The sequence below is a fragment of the Sturnira hondurensis genome, unplaced genomic scaffold (genome assembly GCF_014824575.4).
Source record: "Sturnira hondurensis isolate 20B ecotype Veracruz unplaced genomic scaffold, ASM1482457v3 Scaffold0001203, whole genome shotgun sequence".
Classification (NCBI taxonomy): Eukaryota; Metazoa; Chordata; class Mammalia; order Chiroptera; family Phyllostomidae; genus Sturnira; species Sturnira hondurensis.
The window spans coordinates 283,086-305,274 of NW_028073834.1; the positions used below are offsets into that span (position 1 = coordinate 283,086).

At 41.7% G+C, this 22,189-nt stretch overlaps 1 protein-coding gene across 1 annotated transcript; it reads right to left on the reverse strand.

Annotated features, from left to right (window-relative positions):
- Positions 1-1,300: 1,300 nt before the first annotated feature.
- RTL9 (retrotransposon Gag like 9) lies at positions 1,301-20,565 on the reverse strand. Its single transcript, XM_037063357.1, has 3 exons — positions 20,453-20,565; positions 2,870-6,783; positions 1,301-2,351 (listed from the first exon to the last, which is right to left on the reverse strand). Exons 2-3 carry the CDS (start codon positions 6,713-6,715, stop codon positions 2,235-2,237), a joined length of 3,963 nt encoding a protein of 1,320 aa, XP_036919252.1. The 5' UTR covers positions 6,716-6,783; positions 20,453-20,565; the 3' UTR covers positions 1,301-2,234.
- Positions 20,566-22,189: the final 1,624 nt, after the last annotated feature.

Below are 22,189 nucleotides of genomic sequence, written 5' to 3' on the forward strand. Positions count from 1 at the left end.
ATCTCTAGTGACTTAGCTTTAGAGAGTGGAGAGGCAAAAACAAAGGAAAGAACACTAGGGAGAAAAAAATAACAAAGAAAAGAATGTTATTTTTCTCCATTATGATGGATATAAATAATCAGTTTTATATTTTAAGATGTTATTTATTTTTTAGAGAGGGGAAAGGAGGGAGAAAGAGGAGGAGGGAAACATCAATGTATGGTTTCCTCTCATGCACCCCCCACAGGGGACCTGGTCTGCAACCCAGGCTTGTGCCCTAGACTGAGAATAGAATGGGTAACCCTTTGATATGCAGGCCAGCACTCAACCACTCAGCCACACCAGCCAGGGCCAGTTTTATTTTTAAAGACAGTTTCCTCCCCAGACACATTTTCCAGACACAAATTTTGATTCTATATTATCAAATATCTTTTTCAGTGGAGAGTAGGGTCAACAGTGCTTCCCCTGGCTAAGAGCAATCCTGGATGAACAGAGAGATCCAAAGTTCACTAGATGCTGGACTGGGTCAGATGTGAGCCAAAAGGGTTCCTGGAGGCTCACAGCCTTCCTACTTGAAATTTGGGTTTCCCAACCTATTCCATCCTTTCTTTCCAATGCAACAGCACTGGTGATTGATGCATCTGCTGGAAGCCTGCAGAGCCAGTTTCTTATCTATATTACCACAGGACTGCCAGCTTGAGAATCTTTGTTTTTTTTTCCTGAGAATCATTTTCCTCTTCCTGAAATCACACCCAACATTTAGGGCAATGGAGAAGCAGACTTAAGTCCTCAAAGGAGGTTTGGCCCCTGTCCTCTTTCCATCCCTGCTGCTATAGCCATAGACTGAATTATCTGGTGAGTCAGTCACCTATACTATTACAGTAGAGAGCTCATCACTGCTCTCTGACCCCTTCCCCCATCCTCCTAACTGTTGCCAAGTTAGCATTGTAGAACATGTTTCTAATCATGTCACTTACTGTTTTTAAAAGATCTTTGAGTAACCCAACTACATGAACTATGGATGGAATAAATGCATTGGCCCTGTTAGTATCACATTCCCCATTATCCTTGTTTTTGTCTTTGTAGTCTTTAACACAATTTCAGCCTATCTAACTTGTATGTTTCCTTGCTTATTGTCTATGTCCTCCCTCCACTGGAATGAAGTTTTCATTCAATGAATGTTTTTATTTGTCTGTCCCCCAAACAGTGGCTGGTACATGTTAGACAGTAAATGTTGATTGAATGAAAGACTCAATAAATCAAATTCTGTTAGCAATAGTTAATTCTATTTTTCATAAATAAAGTTTATTTACCATTATGATTACAAATGTAATACATGCTTACTGTAGATAATCTGGAAAGTACAGAGAAGTAGGAAGAAGAAAATAAGGACACCATAATCCCACCACCTGAAGGCAAACACTGTTCACATTATGTTCTATCTATGCCTGTTTAAAGATAAAAACCCTTATCAAGAGTGTTGGACATAAAGCTGATGGGAGTGAGGCTAAATAACAGCTGAGGGGGTCACCCAGAAGTCAGTGCTAGAGATTTGACACAAAAGGACAAGAGCTATATAAAATGGATCAAGAGATCAGAAGCTGACAATATAATAACAGCTTCAGTTATTGTAAGAATGTATGTAGTGAGATAGTGTTTGTCAACAGTTTAGCCCAGTATTTATCACAGAGTACATAGTCAATAAACAGTAGCCATTACTACAATCACTATTATGGGCTAAAGCAAATGGTTTGGGATGGAGACTATAAACAGGGCAAGTGCCCTGGAGACCTATGTTACATGTTATGAGTTGGGGCATGTAATGGCAAGTCTACTGGGTGAAAAGTGTTATGTAGGAGTGGCCTTCACCCTCCTTACAGGCTCCCCTGCCAGAATAAATGAGTACCAGGGAGTCCTCAATTTTACCTGATGACATGTGGCAAGACACTCTAATGTGTTTTTGAGGTAGGACATCATTTCTCCTGCCTAGATGTCTCCCTGGACCAAGAATCAAAACTGACCTTGATGGTGATGGGAACTCCTGAAGTCCACACTCTGATTGTTGGGGCAAATCACAGGCATATGGGGTAAAAGAGAAGGTCATGTCACCCAAGTGGAAGATAGGGCAGGATGTGCATAGAGGGGGATGCTAAAGGGGAAACGCCACAAGGCTTATGATATCATTGGATGGAATGGGCTCAGGAAACAGTCAAGACAGCAGTTGAGTCAGATATCACAGAAGAGTCCAGGGAACATTACTTGTTGGTGGGGGCCTTCTGATGACCTGTGCTCTGTTGAAGGTGGTTGTATAGACCTTCTTGAGGGTCTCTGTGCTCCTTCAGGTAGTAATAGCGTTTGGGAACATGCTGGTGCTGAGAGTGAGAAAAATAAAAAACAGCCAAGGTAAGAGCCATGCTTACTGTGACAAAGGGGTATTCTGCTTGGATAATTTCAATAACCTAGCAGATCAAGAAACTTGGCTAATGCACCTTATTTCTAAACAGTGTGACAGAAAACTAAGGTAGCCAAATTCTCTAGTGACCTGGGCCTATAACACATGTGGCTACAGGCAAGACCCAGTCCCCAGAAGGGGTCCCTCCCTTAGAATTAGACTTGGAATAAGTAGAGAGTTGGAACTGAGCCCAGCCAGCTCCCACTAATTGAAAGACTTAGTCCTTTAACCATCCTAGGCCTTCAATAACTCGGGCAGGGCTTTGCAACTGCAATAGCCAGGCCCACTGATGAAACTCCAGGTTGAGGGTTATGGTTTAGGAGCTCAATGCCTCCCCCTTGCCTCTTTCTTACTCTACTCAAAGGAGAAGAAGGTATTCTTCATCGTCTCCTCCTCAATTTTCTGCTCAGAACCTTGAGTGTATTTCCCCACTATTACCTCCTCAGTCTGCTGATCAGTGTTCAGTTCATTCTTCATTGCCTCCTCATTATTCCGCTTACAGGCTGACGGCAGAATCTGGCTTGAGCCGCCTGGGGAATCCTTCTCTTCAGCCAGCTGGCACTCAGTGTAGAGAGACCTGTCTATCAGCTCCTTTAGGCTGCCAGCCACCTTTAGGAAGATCTGTCCCATTTTGGTGGTAACAGCTTCCGAGAGTCCTTCCAGAAACCTGGTCCGTAGAATGGCATCAGACCAAGACAAATGTTGGGCAAGCAGCAGGAAGTCAGTGGCATACTGCCTGACTGATTTCTGGCCCTGTTTGGGGTGGCAAAGAACAGCACTGAGGGCGTCTATTTCAGAGAGGGAATTATATACGCCCTGTGACTTTTTAAGGAAAGATTTATTTCCATCTGAAAGGGGGTTTCCTACCTCCATCTCCAAGATAGACCACCTTTCCGCTGCCCCTAGATGAAGAGACACCAGAAATGCCATTTTCTCTGAATCATCCAAAAATCGCTTCATTTGCTTCTCCTCATCAATCTCCATCTCCTCCTCCTCAGAGCATGAACCCCGGGCTGCTTCCTGCTCTTCTAAGAGGTAGCAGAGTGCTGGGGTCAACATGCCAAAGGATTGAACTTCCTTTGGTTGCGGGTTCATTGTTTCAGAGATTGTGGCAGTCATGTTTAGTGTGGGCTTCAATCCAGAGGCTGTGATGTTATTGTGAGAGGCAGATGTTTCTCCAGAGTCTGTGGCTTTGCTTTCCACAGAGGCTGTGGCTGTCATTTGTGGTATGAACATGGCTCCCAGGACTGGTGCCCTCATTAGCGGTGTGGATATTCCTCCAGAGGATGTGGCTCTCAGAAATGGTGTGGACATCATTCCAGAAGCTGAGATTCTCATTGGTGGTGGAAGTATCCCTCTGGAAGCTAAGTATGTTGTTTCTGGCAAGGACATAGATCCAGAACTTGTGACTGTTGCTTGTGGTGTGGACATTGCTCCAGAGGTCTTGCTTTCCATTTGTGGCATAGACATCTCTCCAGAAGCCATGGCTGATATCAATGGCATGGGCATTGTTCCAGAGTCTGTGGCTCTCACAAATGGCTTGGGCTTCCTTCCAGAGCCCATAGCTGTTTGTGCAGTGGACATCTTTCCAGAGACTGAAGCTCTCATTAACTCTGCGGACACATCTTCAGAAGCTGAAGGAGACCTTAGTGGTGTGGACATAATTCCAGAGACTGGGGCCCTTAATAGTGGTGGGGATGTCATTTCAGAGGCTGAGTCTTGCTTTGACAGTGTGCACATTCCCCCAGGAGCTGTGGTCATCATGTGTGGTGTAGACATTGCACCAGAGGTTGAAGCTCTCAGCAGTGGCCTGGACACCTCTCCAGAGGTCATGGATGTCATTTGAGGTATGGACATTACTCCAGAGTCTGTGGATGTCATGAGCCATGTGGACATATCACCAGAGACTGAAGCCATCATTTGTGGTATGGACACCTGTCCAGAGGCTGGAGTAGAAATCACTCCATAAGCTGGGGGTCCAGATGATGAATCTTGTATTAGCAGTGGAGACATCTCTCCAGGGTCTGAGGTTCTCATCGGTGGTGTGGACATCTCCCCAGAGGCTGGGCCTCTCAATTTTGGTGTGGATATCATTTCCAAGGCTGGGTCTTGCATCTGCAGTGAGGACATCCCTCCAGAGGTCATAGATCTCAGAAGTGACCTGGACATCCCTCCTGAATCTTGGGTGCTCATTGGCTGCCTGGGCAACTTTGTAGAGGTTGTGGTTCTCATTAGTTCTGTGGGCATTGTTCCAGGGCCTAGGGCTCTCATTAGAGGTGTGGACACAGTTCCAGAGGCTGAAGTTGTCATTTGTGGTGTGGCATGGGCTCTCATTAGTGGTGTGGAGATTTCTGCAGAGGCAGTGTCTGTCATCTGTGGCATGGACACAGCTCCAGAAGTTCTGTCACTCACTAATATTGTGGATATGTCTCCAGAACCTGTGGTTGTCATTTGCTGCATGAATATTGCTTCTGAGGCTTTGGATGTCATTAATGGCTTGGACAATGCTCCCAAAGCTGTAGTTCTTGTTTGTGGCATGGACAGCACTTCTGATGCTGGGTCTACAGTTAACAGTGTGGACATTGCTCCAGAGGCCTGGGTTCTCATTTGTGGTACAGCTGTTACTCCTGAGACTGTGGCTCTCCTTTGTGACATGGGCATTGCACCAGAGACAGGTGCTGTCATTTGTAGTGTGGACATTGACCCAGAGGCTGGGACTGTCAGTGGTAGTGTGGGCACTGTTTCAGAGGCTGGGTCAATAACTGGCGGTGTGGACATTGCTGCAGAATCTGAAGCTCTTCTTAGTGGTGTGGACATCATTCCAGAAGTTGGAATTCTCATTGGCAGTGTGGATATTGTCCCATTGTTTGTGGCTTTCATAAAGCCTGTGGATGTTGCTCCAGAAGTTCCAGCCATTGTTACCTGTGTGGACATCACTCTAGAGGCTGTGGTTGACATTTGCTCTGTAGACATTGTTCCAGAGGTTGTGACTGTCACCAATGGGGTGGACAGTGCTCCAGAGTCTGAGACTGCCTTTAGCAATGTAGACATATTGCCAGAAGCTGGGGCTCTCATTTGTGGTGCAGACATGCTTTGTGAGTCTAGATCTTGTGTTAACTGTGAGGACATTACTCCAGAGCTTTCAGGTGGCATTAGCTGGGTGGGCATCACTCCAGACATCACTGTTGTCATTAACAGTGGAGACATTGCTTCAGCATCTGGGACTGGTTTTGGCAATGTGGACATTTCTCCAGCATCTGAACCTGACAGAAGCAGTGCAGACATTTCTCCAGGGCTTGGAGTTGACATTAACAGTGAAGACACTACTCTGGAGTCTGGGCCTGACATTAGCTGAGTGGACATTTCCTCAGAATCTTGGGTGCTTGTTTGATGGGTTGATGTTGCTCCAGAAGCTAGGGCTGACATTATCAATGAAGATATATCTTCAGAGTCTGTGCCTGACATTATCAGTGAAGATATCTCTCCAGAGGCCAGGGCAGTCATTAGTACGTTGGACATTGCTTCAGTATCTTCATCTGTAATTTGCAGTGGTGACATTCCTCCAGAGCCTGAAGTTGACATTGGTTGTGTGGGCATCACTCCAGGGACTATATCTGGCATTAGGAGTGAGGACATCTCCCCAGGATCTGGGGCTAACAGCAATTGTGTGGACATCTCTTCAGAGGATGGTGTGCTCATTATAGATGTAGACATCACTCCAGAGGATGGAGTTGGCATTGCCAGTGGTGATATTTCTGCAGAATCTGGTGCTTCCATTAGTGTCGTGGACATTGCTCCAAAGTCAGGAATTGTCATCAGCCCTGGGGACATTAGACCATAGTCTGAAGTGCACAGCAATGGAGACAATGTTCCAGAATCAGAAGCTGGCATTAGCAATGGGGACAGTGGCCCAGAGTCTGAGGTTGGCATTAGCAATGGAGACAGTGCCTCTGAATCTGAAGCTGGCATTAGCAATGGGGACAGTGCCCCAGGGTCTGAGGTTGGCATTAGTACTGAAGACAGTTCTCCAGAGTTTGGCACTCCCATCAGAGATGTGTACACAGTGTCAAAGTCTGGTGATGTCATTAGCTGTGTAGACATCTCTCCAGGGTCTGACGCTGAAGTTGAGACTGTAGGCTGTACATGAGATTGCATAATTTGGACCTCTTCTATGGTCTCTATCATTGGTCCAGAGAAGGTCGTCTCTCTGTTTGGGAGATCATTTTCTACCCTCAGCATATTGTCAAATCGTGGTGAATGTAAGGGTATTGATGTATCTGCCATGGCCAAAGGAGAAAGTCCCCAAAATGATGATATCAGGGGTCTTGCTCAAGCCCAAGTAGCAAGAAAATCTGTAAAAAAAAAGTTTAGCAGTCAAAAAACAATGTCAAGAAGATTAAGAAACAAATAACTAATGATAAAGGTCTTTTGTACATGTTGCCAGCTATGTAGCATAAGAAATGGGCCTATCAGAGACCTGGCTGGTGTAGCTCAGTGGATTGAGCGCGGGCCTGTGAACCAGACAAACACGGTTCGATTCCCAGTCAGGGCACATTCCTGGGCTGCAGGCCAGTTCCCGGCAGGGGCCAGTTCCCAGCAGGGGATGCACAAGAAGCAACCATACATTGATGTTTCTCTTCCTCTCTCCTTCCCTTCCCCTCTAAAGATAAATGAACAAAATATTTTTTTAAAAAAAGGAAACCGCCAAACAGTTCGTAATTGTGCTAAAAAAAATAAAAGAAATAGGCCTATCAGGTTAAAAAAGCTGTGCAACAATGAACAAATTCAAAGCTGTAGTAAATATCCCCTCCACCACTATTCTTTTCAAACCAAACCACTCAACCACACAGCACACTCTCTCAGTTTATAAATACTAAAAATGCCAGCAACCTCACTGGCCAGGGAAAGCAGTCCTGGATCAAATGATGCAGCAGCACCACCTTCTGGACAATTTTGAGAAGTGCAGATTCCTGGGCTATGTTCTATCCTACCAGATCATTCATTCACAAGCCAACCAGGTTACTGGCAGACCTGGATGAGATAACCCTTTGCTCCAGGAAAATCATTAGTTCCTGGAGCTCATTGAGTTCTGCCAGTAGTTTAGTCCCCATTTTACTACTCTAATGGCTCTGAATATCTTCCTCAGAAAAAGGAAAACATTTCTATGATTCAATAACTGGGAGCAGCATTGCGTGAACTGAAAAGCCTGCTTATTATCATCATTATTATTAATAACAAGGACAACAACCACTACTACTACCACTTTACTGCTTACTTAGTGTGTTCTGGGTACTAAACTGTTGACAACTGTAGGCAATTGTATGCAAGTTTAAACTCTCTATAATGTACAGGTACTTGCAATATTCCATTTATATCTTACAATACCTTGCATAATAGATAGTAATGTATTCCAGTTTTAGCATATTTCTCAGATTTTCTAGGGTTTGAGCTAAATAGGGTCACTGCAACAGTAAAAACTATGTATTTGACTATTGTCCTTCCTTAATGCTCCCTAGCTTTTAGAATCTGTAAGGCTGCATTTAGTTATTTTTCTGACATCCTAGAGTATAGCTCACTTGAAGCCCAGTCCAGAGCATGAACAAATTTTAAGTTTCTCTGATGATATGCAGGTCAGCAATCACAGAGCTTCAATCCTATGACCCAGGCCCATAAGCAGCCCCAGAAGCGGCTCCCTGGCACATAATTTGGAAACCAACACACACATTATAAAATGTGACACATCCTCTCACAGCCTGCTCATGCCAAAAATGGAACACAATGTCACCAAAGTCATCTATTGCATGGCATTGTGCATCCATAACAATGCTAGCAACAGATTCTCTAACAGCAAGTATTTCTTGAGCATGCATTGACTGGCAAGCACTCTACTAAGGCACTTTACATATATCATCTTATTTGGTACCCACAGCAACACTAAGAGATTGGGTAGTACTCTATCTTCACCTTACAAATGAGAAAACTAGGGCTCAAAGAAACTTAATTTACCTGCAGTCACATAAATTCCCAAGTTGATCCAACTCCAGAGCCCCCTACTCTTCCCCATTGTGCTATAAAGCTCCACGTAATCTGCTCTCTCACCCTCTTATTTAGTCACAATACCAAGACCCCTCCCTCTATCTCCAGCCTTGGGCAACCCTGAGATGAAGTATAGTAGAAGAAATATCGAACTCCTGCTGGCACCTTAGTTACTTTACTAATTGGTGCAATGAGAAAGATGAGTGTAAAGAGCAGCCATAGACATCTACCTCCAATTCTCAGAAAAGTCTCTGAACATGTCATAGCTTCCCACCAGACAAAACCTGGAAATACCTAATCTTGCCAGATAAGAAGAATAAAACCTGGAAATAGCTTACCTTGCCAGATAAGGGAGAGCATGTCCTCTGTGGCCCTAGCTCTTAGGGTCTGGCCAATTTTCTTATGCCCCATGCCTAGCCAGTTCATTAAAGTAAGACCCAATACCAGCAGCTGATCTCTGCAATCTCCCATAGCTATCCCCTGCCAGGCCCCCCTCCTGCCTGCCAGCCAGCCCACCCACCCACCCCATTGCTCCTGACTTGCTAGTGCTTGCTCTGTCTCTCTAGTCTCAGATTCCTGCCTCTATATAGGCTCTGACATTTACCTCTGGCTGCCTTTCACTTGACAGCCCTCTAGAGGCTCCACTTTAGCACTTGGCCTATGCAACTCCACCCTATTTCCCCTCACCTCCAATTGTTGCAGCAGCCCACTATGCCCACCTCTGCCTGCCCCAAACAAAATAAAAAAGATGAGACTGAAACAGTCCTGGCTCAAGAAGTGAAACATGCATTTTAAAATGATAGTATTCAGGGAAGATGGCGATAGAGTAGAACGGAGTGGATTCCATTTCCCCAGCACACATGGGAGAGGATCCTGGACGATCTATGGAGGAACAGAGCAAATGGCCAACAGTTCCCCAGCATACATGAAAATAGGAGACCAGAGATTGTGATGGACACTGAGGGACCAGACAGTGGGGAGACAGCTGCAGGTCAGTAGGGTCTCAAGGACCAGAGCAAAGACAAGAGCAGCAGCCGCCTTGGCTAGCATCTAGCCTGGTGCATCTGCCACAGACTCATCAGGAGCCCCGGTGCCCAGCAGGTCTACGGCAGACTCTTTCGGAGACTCGGGCCTGCCGTAGGGTCCTTGGGAGAGAGCCAGGTAATCATCTCCCTCCCTCCCCATCTAAGCAAGGTTGGGCAATGCCTGGAGAGACCTTTCTGCTTGAGTTTACAGAGAGGGTAATAAGGACAAAGGGCCATGTTCAACTGCGGACTCTGTGGTTGCCAGTCCACATCGCCTCTGAGAGGTGCATTGTCAAGCTCTGACTCCGATAGTCACCGGTCTGGCTGGGCTATTAGGCTGTGCTGAGAGGCAGGCTTTCTTGAGAAATTTTTTGGAAAGTAAACTGAAGGATTCTCTTGCGACAGCCGCTTGGCCTGCTACCCACCTGGCTTGGAAGCGATCCAGAGGATGGGCAGAAGCCCTTGAGTTCCCCAACAGAACTGGGAAGGACCAGGCCAGATCCTGTGGGACCTACACAGCCTGGCTGGCGCATGCACACGCCTGCACCCCAGCCCACAGCGAGGACACTCAGGGAAAGTGCTCTGAAAAGAACCTAGATCCCCTTCCTGGGGCACTGGGGAGAGGCCCCAGGCTAGCTCTTGGGAGAGCACTCCAGAAAGACTACAGGAATCACCCCTCAGCCTGCTGCAGCCAGAAAATACTGTTTGGCCAGTTTGAAACCAACAAGAGATGGTTTGTTGTTCTTGTTGTTGTTTTTAAGTAATCTTGTAGCATTTTAATTTTATTATTCTTTTATTTTCCAATACTTTTTTCCTCTCCTTTCTTCTTTCCTGTTTTATTCCTTTCTTTCCAAACTTATTGCTTTTTCCTCCCTTCTTCTACCTTTTTTGTTTGTTTGTTTTTCTTTTACCTACAAGTGACACAAACAACTTGGAATTGCGAAAACACCAGAGTTGGATCCAAAGAGGGGGCATCCCAACAGTAGAGACAGAGAGACAAATTTCACTTTGCTATACCAGAGAAACCACAAGTTGCTGCATATTTATATTATTATTTTTATCATTATTCTCACTTCTTTTATATTTTAATAGTATCTTTGTATTGTTCCTCTTTCTATATTGGCTTCTTTGTCTTGGCTGGTTATATTGTATCATTTGACAGGGTTTCCCCTGTTCTCTCCTCCACAGTGTATTGCTAATTTTCTATACTTCATGCCACTTGTTTTTGTTTAGCACACTAACCAAAGCTCTATACCCCCTATTCATGTTATCCAGATCACATAGAGTCTGTCATATGATTGTTGCTCTCATATTATTGTAAATAATAGCTGTTCTATACAATTGTAAATACTTCAAAACACATCTCCCAGACCTTAGTCCACTTCAGTTTCCTGAATTCTATTGGTGTAGTGATTAACTCTATTTGCTCACACGTGACACCTATTTACTATTCTTTACTACCATTTTACCTCAAAATAAGACTGCCTGCAACCTCACTGCTTTCTAGATAAAACTCACAAGCCTTCCCTTCCCAACAAGGGACTTATCTTTTGTCCATCCTCTCTTGAAAGTGGCAAGTTGGGTTGAAGATTACACTTAACACTATATATAGGCTAAAGATCTTCTATCTCTTTTCTACCAGCTGTGACTATAAATATCATAAAATACTCTTTGGCTGTCATAAACCATTTTGCCTCCCCCTTCAACAGATGACAAAAAAAAAAAAGGAGTAGGTGGAAGCAGAGAACACCAGGATATGCGGAGGAGACTACACCACTGAATTTCACAGGTATCCTACCACAGAACTTTACACCATAAACCCAGGGAGTCAGAATAGATCAATTTAAGAAGCTGAGGCTAACAAGAAGAGTCTCACAAACAATGGGAAGACAAAGAAACAATCCCCAAATGAAAGGAAAGAAGGAAGCCTCAGAAAGAATCTTAGATGAAATAGAGGCAATTCAACTATCAGATATTGAATTCAAAGCACTAGTTATCAGGAAGTTCAAAGAGCTCACAATGAGCTACCAGAAACTACAGGGGAGCTAAAATGAACTCACTGCAAACTATATCAACATGAAAAAAGGAAATAGAAACTATCAGCAAAGGCCAAGAGGAAATGAAGAATACAATTTCTGAACTGAAGAACACAGTAGAAGGAATCAAAACCAGAAGTGATGAAGCAGAAGATTGGATCACTGAGTTGGAGGACAGAGTAGAAAAAAAATTCCAGAAAGAGCAAGAAAAGAAAAAGAGGCCCAGAAAGAATGAAGAGGGATTAAGAGAAATGCAAGACCACGTGAAACATAATAACATCCAAATAATAGGGATACCAGAAGAAGAAGAAGAAGAAGAAGAAGAAGAAGAAGAAGAAGAAGAAGAAGAAGAAGAAGAAGAAGAAATAGAAAACCTATTTGAAAAAGTAATGAGGGAAAATTTCCCTAATTTGATGAGAGAAAAAATCACACAAATCCAGGAATTACAGAGAGTCCCAATCAAGAGGAACTCAAAAAAGCCCACTTCAAGACACATCATCATTAAAATGGCAAAATTTCAAGACAAAGAGAGAATGCTAAAGGCAGCAAGGGAGAAAAAGGAAGTAACATACAAGGGAGTCCCAATAAGATTGGCTACTGACTATTCAATGGAAACACTCCAAGCAAGAAGAGAATGGCAAGAAATATTCCAAGTAATGAAAACCAGCAACCTGCAACCAAGGCTACTTTGCCCAGCAAGGCTCCCAATCAAGACAGAAGGCCAAATAAAGAGCTTCCAAGACAAAAGAAGTCTAAAAGAACACACCTCCACCAAACCAGCTCAGCTAGAGAAGCTAAAAGGACTGCTTCGAGGAAAGGAATGAAAGGAGAGAGAGAGAGAGAGGAACACAGGTACAAAAATGGCAATGAATAAATACCTATCAATAATAACCTTAAATGTAAATGTACTAAATGCTGCAAACAAAAGACATAGAATGGCTGAATAGATAAGAAAGCATGAGGCACATGTATGCTGCCTACAAGAGACCCACCTCAGGACAGAAGGCCTACACAGACTAAAAGTGAAAGACTGGAAAAAAAATTTCCAAGGAAACAAAGAAAAACCTGGGGCAGCAATACTCATATCAGACGAAACAGATTTCAGAAAAAAAGGACCATAAAGAGAAACCCAGAAGGTAATTTCATAATACTCAAGGGAAGAATCCACAAAGAAGACATTAACATTGTAAATATATATGCACCCAACATAGGAGCATCCAAATATATAAAGAAAATCTTAGAGGACTTCAGGAAGATATTGACAGCAACACAATTATACTTGGAAATTTTAACACCCCACTGTAAAAAATGGACAGATCTTCCAAAACAATCAACAAACATATTGTTGCATTAACAATGCCCTGGATGAAATGGAGTTAACTGACATATATAGAGCCCTTCATCACAAAGAAGCTAAAGACAAATTTCTTTCAAATGCACACGAAATATTTTCAAAGTTAGACCACATGATAGGGCACAAAACACATCTCCACAAATTCAAGAAAATTGAAATCATATCAAGCATTTTCTCCAAACACAAGGGACTGAAACCAGAAACCAACCCCAAATGAAAAAACCCAAAACACTCAAAATCATGGAGATTGAATAGCATGTTATGAAACAATGAATGGGTCAAGAATGAAATAAGGCACAAATCAAAAAGTTTACAGAAACAAATGCAAACGAACTCACAACAACCCAAAACTTATGGGAAACAGCGAAGGCAGTCCTGAGAGGGAAGTTCATAGCAATATAGGCCTATCTAAAAAAGATAGAAACATTTCAAACAAACAACCTAACCCTACATCTGCAAGAACTTGAGGAACAACAACAAAGACAGCCCAAAGCAAGTAGAAGGAAGGAAATAACCAAGATTAGAGCAGAATTAAATGACATAAAGACTAAAAGCACAATTCTTAGGATCAATGAATCCAGGAGCTGGTTTTTCAAAACAAGAAACAAGATAGACAAGCCTTTAAGCAGGCTCATCAAGAAAAAAAAAGAGAGGGAACCCAAATAAACACAATCAGAAATGAAAGAGGAGAGATTACCACTGACAACATAGAAATGCATAGGATTGTAAGAAAACACTATGAAGAACTGTATGCCAAGGAATTTGAAAACCTAGGTGAAATGGACAAATTTCTAGAATAACATAATTTTCCAAAACTCAAGGACAAAGAAGCAAAAATCCTGAACAGACCAATAACAGCAAATGAAATTGAAGCAGTAATCAAAAATCTCCTAAAGCACAAAAAGGACCAGATGGTTTCACAGGAGAATTGTACAAAGCACTTAAGGAAGAGCTAACCCCTATTCTTCACAGACTATTCCAAAAAACCTAAAATGATGGCAAGACTCCCAAACTCTTTTAATGAAGCCAGCACCATCCTAATCCCGAAACCAGATAAAGAGAACAAAGAAAGAAAACTTCAGGCCAATATCACTGATGAATATAATGCCAAAATCTTCAACAAAATATTGGCAAACCACATCCAGCAATGCATTAAAAAGATCATTCAACATGACCAAGTGGGATTCATCCCAGGGATGAAAGGATGGTTCAATATTTGCAAATCAGTAAATGTAATACATCACATGAAAAAAAACAAAGACAAAAATCACATGATCATATCAATATGTGTGGAAAAACCTTTTGATAAGGTACAACACCCATCTACGATAAAAACACTCAGCAAAGTGGGAATAGAAGGAGCATTCCTCAATACAATAAAGGCCATACATGAGAGACCTAAAGCCAACATAATACTCAATGGGCAAAAAATAAAATCTTTTCCACTAAGATCAGGAACAAGGCAAGGTTGCCCAATTTCACCACTTCAGTTTATTTTTTTTAACTTCAGTTTAATATAGTATTAGAAGTTTTAGACACAGCAATCAGGCAAGAAAAGGAAATAAAAGGCATACAAATTGGAAAGGAGAAAACAAAACTGTCACTGTTTGCAGATGACATGACAGTGTACACGGAAAATCCTATAGACTCTACCAAAATACTGCTCGACCTAATCAATGAATTTGGCAAAACAGCAGGATACAAAGTCAATATCCAGAAATCAAGGGCGTTTTTGTATACTAACAATGAATCAGTAGAAGCAGAAATCAAGGAAAAAATTCCCATTCGATATAGCAAAAACAAAAATAAAATATCTGGGAATAAATTTAACCAAGGAGGTAAAAGATCTGTATGGGGAAACCTGTACAACACTGAAGAAAGAAATGAAGGAAAACACAAACAAATGGAAACATATACCATGGTCATGGATTGGAAGAATTAACATCATCAAAATAATCACACTACCCAAAGCAATTTACAGATTCAATGCAAAACCTATTAAAGTACGAATGACATACTTCACAGACATTGAACAAACACTTCAAAACTTTATATGGAAGCATAAACCACCCCAATAGTAGCTGCAATTTTGAGAAAGAAGAACAAAGTAGGAGGGATCACAATACCTGATATCAAACTGTATTACAAGGCCACTGTAATCAAAAGAGCCTGGTACTGGCATAAAAACAAGCACATAGACCAAAGGAAGAGTGAACCCACAATAAACCCAAGTCTTTTCTGTTAATTAATATTCAACAAAGGGGGCAGTAACATACAATGGACTAAAAATAGACTCTTCAACAAATGATGTTGGGAGAACTGGACAGCTATGTGCAAAAAAATGAAACTTGAGCACCAACTTACATCATACACCAAAATAAATTCAAGGTGGATAAAAGACTTAAATATAAGCCATGGAACCATTAAAATCCTAGAGGAGAACATGGGCAGGAAAATCTCAGATATTTCATGCCCCAACTTTTTTACTGATATGCCCCCCTAGAGCAAGGGACATAAAGGAAAGAATAAACAAATGGAATCTCATCAAAATTAAAAGCTTCTGCATGGCTAAGGAAAACAGTATTAAGATAAAAAGAGAACCAACTGTATGGGAAAACATATTTGCCAATGATACCTCAGACAAAAGTTTAATCTCCAAAATATACAAAGAACTCACACGACTTCACTCTAAGAAGACAACTAACCCAATTAAAAAATGGGGAAAGTACTTGAACAGACACTTCTGCAAGGAGGACATACAGAGGATCCAGAGACACATGAAGAGATGCTCAATATTGCCTACTATCAGAGAGATGCAAATTAACACCACAATGAGATACCACTTTACACCAGTCAGAATGGCTATCATAAACAAAGCAATAAACAACAAATGTTGGAGAGGGTGTGGGGAAAAGGGGACTCTGGTCCACTGTTGGTGGGATTGCAGACTGGTACAACCATTATGGAAAACAGTATGGAATTTTCTCAGAAAACTAAAATTAGACCTGCCTTTTGACCCAGCAATTCCACTGCTAGGATTGTATCCTAAGAACCCTAAAACACCAATCCCAAAGAACATATGCACCCCAATGTTCAGAGCAGCACAATTTACAATAGCCAAGTGTTGGAATCAACCTAGGTGCCCATCAGTAAATGAATGGACCCAAAAACTATGGTACATTTACACAGTAGAATTCTATGCAGCAGAAAGAAGGAGCTCCTACCCTTTTTGACAGCATGGACAGACTGGAAAGCATTGTGCTGAGTGAAATGAGCCAGGCAGTGAAAGACAAATATCATATGATCTCACCTTTAACAGGAAGCTAAACAACAAAACACACAAGCAAGCAAAACATAACCAAAGACACTGAAATAGAGAACAGGGGTACAGTGACCAGCAGGGAGAGGGGAGGGAATTTCAGGGGAAAAGGGGAAGAATTCACAGGAATAAGTATAAAGGACACATGGACAAAAACTAAGGGGGGTGGAAATGGGAGGGAGGTTAGGAGCATTGGGGGGTGTGCTGGGATGGGAGTAAAAGACAGAAAACTGTACTTGAACAATAATTAAATTTAAAATGCTTAACAATTTTTAAAAAGAAGTGAAACATATCTTGTCTGTGAGGGAGTCTGTGGGAGTACTGGGGGCCAGGCACAGATAGGGGTTAGAAGTAACCAAACTGGGGATTGAGGCTGAGTGGAACGATGTCAGAGTTCAAAAAGTTCAAGGGCTTAATAAAAAAATTAAAATTTTTTAAAAAGTTCAAGGGCAGAAAAACCAGGGTTTGTGACGATGTGCCATAGGGGTTTGATGGAGCCCTGCAATGGCAATAACAAAGACAATTTGCCCTACAATTAGAGACTTGGAAGGAACTCTGGCAACCAGTGTCCCTGACACAAATCTCGGATTTGACAGTTAGGCTCCAGGGCATTGATACAACTGAGAAGTATGACAGTTTTGAGCATACCAGGTGAGAGCTTGCTCACAGACTCAAAGCTACATAGCCCACTTTCTAGAATTGGGGCACGAGGTCAGAGTAGAACTAGCAGAAAGGCTTACTGAAGCCCTCTAACCTTCTGAATCAGTACCCCTTAAGCCCCAAGACTAGAGCAGATTGGTCAAGGTCTTTAAGGTGAAGTTCAAGTACCTGAAATACAGGGACTCAGAGTCTAGGGGTTGGTGGGAAGGCATTTGGTCATTATCAATTTTCCCACATTCATAATTAGCAACCTGGGCACTCAGCAAATCACTATGCTTACATTATATGCTTTGGGGCTCATGGCAACACCTGCAAGGTAAGCAAATGGGGAAATAAGCTTGGAGAAGTTGTGACCAATGTCAAAGAGCTAGGAGATGGCAATGCCCAGATTTGAGTGTGGATCCATCTGATTCCGAAATCATTTCCAATCTTTGTAATCAGGCAACAGGTTAGAAACACTCTCAGTGCTTCACTCACTTCCACCTTCCTCCTCTCAACCCAATCAATGGCTGAATCATTGTAGTAGTATTAGTAATACTAGTAATAACTGACTGATTGAACTCTTCCCGTATGCCAAGAACTGTGCTGAGGGCATTACAAGCATTCTCTCACTTGATCCTAACAGCTACTCTGTGATCCAGGTCCTTTTAATTCTCAGTTTACAGATTTCTTTAAAAAACCTGAGCATCAGAGAGGTGAATTTACAAGACCAAAAACCCATAGCTCTCTTTGACTCCAGAGCTCATTATGGCATATGACAAAAAGAAAAATTCAAATCACTTTCTTTTCTACCATAAACCAAAAACTAGTCAAAGGAAACCCAACAACAATTATTATCATAATAATAGAAGCTAACATTAAATGTGTCAGTCACTGTGTTAAGTAGTTTACATATATAATCTTTTAAAAAACATTTTATTTATTTATTTTTAGAGAGAGGGTAAGGGAAGGAGAAAGAGAGGGAGAGAAACATCAGTGTGTGGTTGCCTCTCATGTGCCCCCTACTGAGGACCTGGCCTGCAACCTAGGCATGTGCCCTGACCAGGAATCAAACCAGCAACTCTTTGGTTCACAGGCCCACACTCAATCCACTGAACTACACCAGCCAGGGCTATGTGTACAATCTTTTTTGTTACTCACAACAACCCTATGTGGTAGGTAGATGAGGAAAGGCACAGAGAGGTTAACTAGCTTTCACAAGTCCACACAACTAGAAACCACTGTTGTTTATGATAATATAAAAAAGTTGGAAACAACTTAAACATAGATGTTAGATCACAATTCATTTAATGATAAATGAATCATGGTGCATCTACAGCAGCCATTGAAAATGATTACCTGATTTCTATAAAGTAAATACATATATTTTTGCATACAAAAAATATAGTCTGAAAAGATATATAAGTTCTGTCCAGAAAAAGTCTAGCCATTGTTAATATAACGAGAATGGTGTGCATGACATTGATGTAACCTGGCAGCCAAAGAGAGTGGACAGGAATACACATGTGTGAACAGTGATGACTTCACTGTACTAGTCAGTGGGGTAGTAGATACCATTGACTGAGCATGTGTACTCTCTGGCTGTCACATTCAAAATGACTGAGCAACTAGAGCAACAAAAATGTGCATCAAATTTTGCATTAAACTTAAGCCTTCCTCTGTAAAACTATTTGGATGATTCAAAAGGCCACAGCTCTGGGCACCTGGTGATTGGCAGCTTCTTTATGACAACGCGCCTGCTCATGCATCCCATCTCATGCAGTTTTTTTTGGTGAAACATCAAATCACCCAGGTGACTCAGCCCCACTACAGCCCAGATTTGGTGCCCTGTGACTTCCGAGTTTTCCAAAACTAAAATCATGTTTGAAAGGGAAGATATTTCAGACCATCAATGAGATTCAGGAAAATTCTACAGGCAACCAATGGCAATTGGGAGAACTGTGAGGTCCCAAGGTGCCTACTTTAAAGGGGACTGAGGTGTCATTGTCCTTTGTACAATGTTTCTTATATCATGTATCTTCTTCAATGAATGTCTCTATTTTTCACATTACATGGAGGGATACTTTCTGGATAGACCTTTGTATACCAAACTGTTAGCAACAACTATACACAAGTGGTGGGATTAAGGACAAATTTTGTTTTTGTTTTTCTTATCTATATTTTCACACTTGTCTATAATAGACCCATCTTAGTGTATTAGAAAGGATAAAGTCATTTTTTCCTTTTTGAAAAGGGAAAGTGTTTCCCTTGTATTCTGTGACTAGTCCTATCCTTTCTTCTCTCTGCATCCTCTCTCTAAGGATTTCACTATCTCCCCATCCATACAACCTTTCTTCCCCAACAAAGTTACTGTGCTACTTAGATAGATACTTGGTCAGCTGTGACCTCTGGAAAAATGTCTCCAAATGGCTAGCTTTTTATTTTGTTGTTATTTTCATTTTAAAAGATGATTTCTTGTTTTTCTAACTTCTATTTACATTTAATATTTACACAAGTAATCTAGGAATATATTCTCAGAATGAAAACTTGAAATCTTATATACAGAAAGAGCTAGTCCTGAGCCTGCCCCAACCCCCACCTTCTCAAGTCCCATTCCTTTGTTCACAGTTGGGTGTGTATCCTTCCAAACTTTTCCTAGCTTTAATGGCACTCAGAGTTCATATCATGCAATTGGTTACAAAAGTCATTATGTGCAAAGAGTTACAGTTAAAAAACCACTCTGACACTGGTCACTACAGGATTCCAACTTCTGGTCCATTGTTACCATTCATCATCAGCCTGCTTCTAGAGAAACTACTGAAAGAGTCTGTGCATGCTCAGCCAATTTGGGTCACAAGCTTCCATTTTATTTTTTCTTTATTTTTTATTGTTGTTCAATCACAGTTGTTCTCATTTTCCCCCCAACACTCTCCGCTGCCCTGCCCACCCCCCTTTTCACACTCAATCCTCCCTCTGTTGTCTCTGTCCATGGGCTCTTTATACATGTCCTTTGACTTGACTCTTTCACTTCTTTCCCCTGTTATTTCTCTCCCCCCTCCCCAATGATCCTGTCAGTTTGTTCTTTATCGATATGGCTAAGAGGTGCCATGCTCCCTGCCTCCTCACAAAATGTAATTGAGTTTCGGGAATTGCATGGGTAGCTGCCAGGGAAAATAAGAATAAACAAGAGATGGTTCAATATGTCAACAAATAGCTTTCCACCTCCTGAATATAACCTTTCCCTAAATTCTCAACAATATCCTTTCCCATAGTCCTAGCAAATAGACACCCAAACAACTATAAATAGACAACCTCAGTATAAAGAAAAACCTGGCTGAGTTTAGAGTCCTGATCAATCAGGAATGGAGAAACTGTCCCCATTTCCTTGCTCCCCAACAACCTTGACTCTTAAAATGCCCACCGGGCTCTTATAATAGAGGGAAAAATAGCTAGAACTTAACTGAATGCTCGCTCTACCAGGGCACTGTATTAATCGCTTTACATACATTCCACTATTTATTAAACAATAAGGCAATGAAGTGGGTTTTTATCCCATCCTATAAATCAGCTAAAGAACTGAAGTTGGAAAAAAAATAAAATCAAGTAACTTACCCTGGCTTTCACAGCTGAGAGGGAGTGAAGCTGGGCTTGTCACTCAGGTCTGTCTGACTCAGCTGGTGCTCTTAACTCAGGGGAGAGTCACACGTTGTCTTCAAGTCTCTGAAGGGCTGTCATAAAGAAGAGAGGGTAGGTGTGTTCTGAACAGCTCCAAAGAGAAGGATTTGACTGTTAGTTGGGAATTAAGCTTTCATAGGATGTGCTGCAAATTCCCCAAACCACATGTATATGCATGTCCAACTCTATAGGGAAAAGAACACTGTAGGAAGAGCAAACATAACTGCCTTGTCTTAGGTGCTGTCATGAAGGATCTGTAGAATTAGAGAGAACAGGAAGAATGCTGAAAGACTGCAAATGGGCAGCTTACTGATTTCATTAACTAAGGAAACTACAAGACCAATATACGGTAAATTCCAGAGCTGTATGCTTGATGTCAATCCTCTAAGAGATTCTGCCATAGGTTATGAAGCAGGTAATTTATTAGCACTTAGGACATAGGTGGTGATAGGAGTTACCTAGAAGTACTAGAAGAATTGTTCAAATTAGACCAGGTGCCCAGAGTGGCAGTTATTGCAAATAAAAAAATGAGGGGATTCATAATGGGTTGCTAGATTTTAATTTTTCCAAGTAAAGCCATTAAGAAACAAGACAAAACAATCCCAAATTATCATTTTATAAAAAGAAAAGGCTTTCTTTAAACACCTAAAGAATACAAAATAATCTCAGTATATTTATATATCTTAATAATCTCAGTATAACTATATCTTTGTATATTTCACAAAATAAGACAGCCCTTTAGATGAAATGGATTTCACTTTACAAAACAATGATTCTGTAGTCCTCAGGCTTTCTCATAGCATCATAGATTGCTGCAATTTTCCAGAAGGATTCATCCAAAGGCCCTTGGACAAATTCCAGGGCACTTGTCCAAGGACCTGCTTTAGAGAATCATTCCCAGTTGAACTACCAACACAGATAAGATCATATACCTGTAAGACAAGAAGTCTCTCTGGTCAGAAGAGGGAAAAAGAGAGTTTGACCTTACGCTAAGTGAGGATGTTAACAAAGATAAAGTATGCATGGGAAGGAGCATGAGAGAAATAAAACTTGCCAAGTGTGAATTCAAGTCCTGTTGAGGCCGAACTTGACCAAAGCATTTGACCAATACCACCCTTTGGACCACACAGCCCTCTTGTAGGAATACATGCCTTGCATTACTAAGCATTTGGACCACAAACCAGTTTCTGACCTGGGGCTCTCCAAGCAATCTTCAACTATTACTTATCTTCTCTGGGAGAATTCCTAAAGGCAGATTAATTTGAAACTGGCTCAATACCATCACAAGAGTGTGGTTCTACAACAACCTGGAAGAAGCTGCCAGCCTTCATCCTGTCTTGTTCAACATTTTTAGCAGTGGTATAAATAAGGTGACAGATAAAATTCTTATACAGTTATTCTAGGGCCAAGAAGAACCTCTATGATTGTGCATTTGCATTTGAAAACCCCATGTTTTACAATCTATCTCTCTGTATTTGGCAATTTTCCCCCTGTTCTTTGTTGCCAATGCAGTAAATTCCTACAACCTGTGCTCCTCATGAAAAATGCTTAGTGAATATATATGAGATATGAACTCTGTATCCTGAAGAACAGATAAGATACAGATCTTCTATACAAATTGCTGAGCATCCATCTTCATCCTATCATCTTCCCTCAGATAACTGGTGTCAGTGT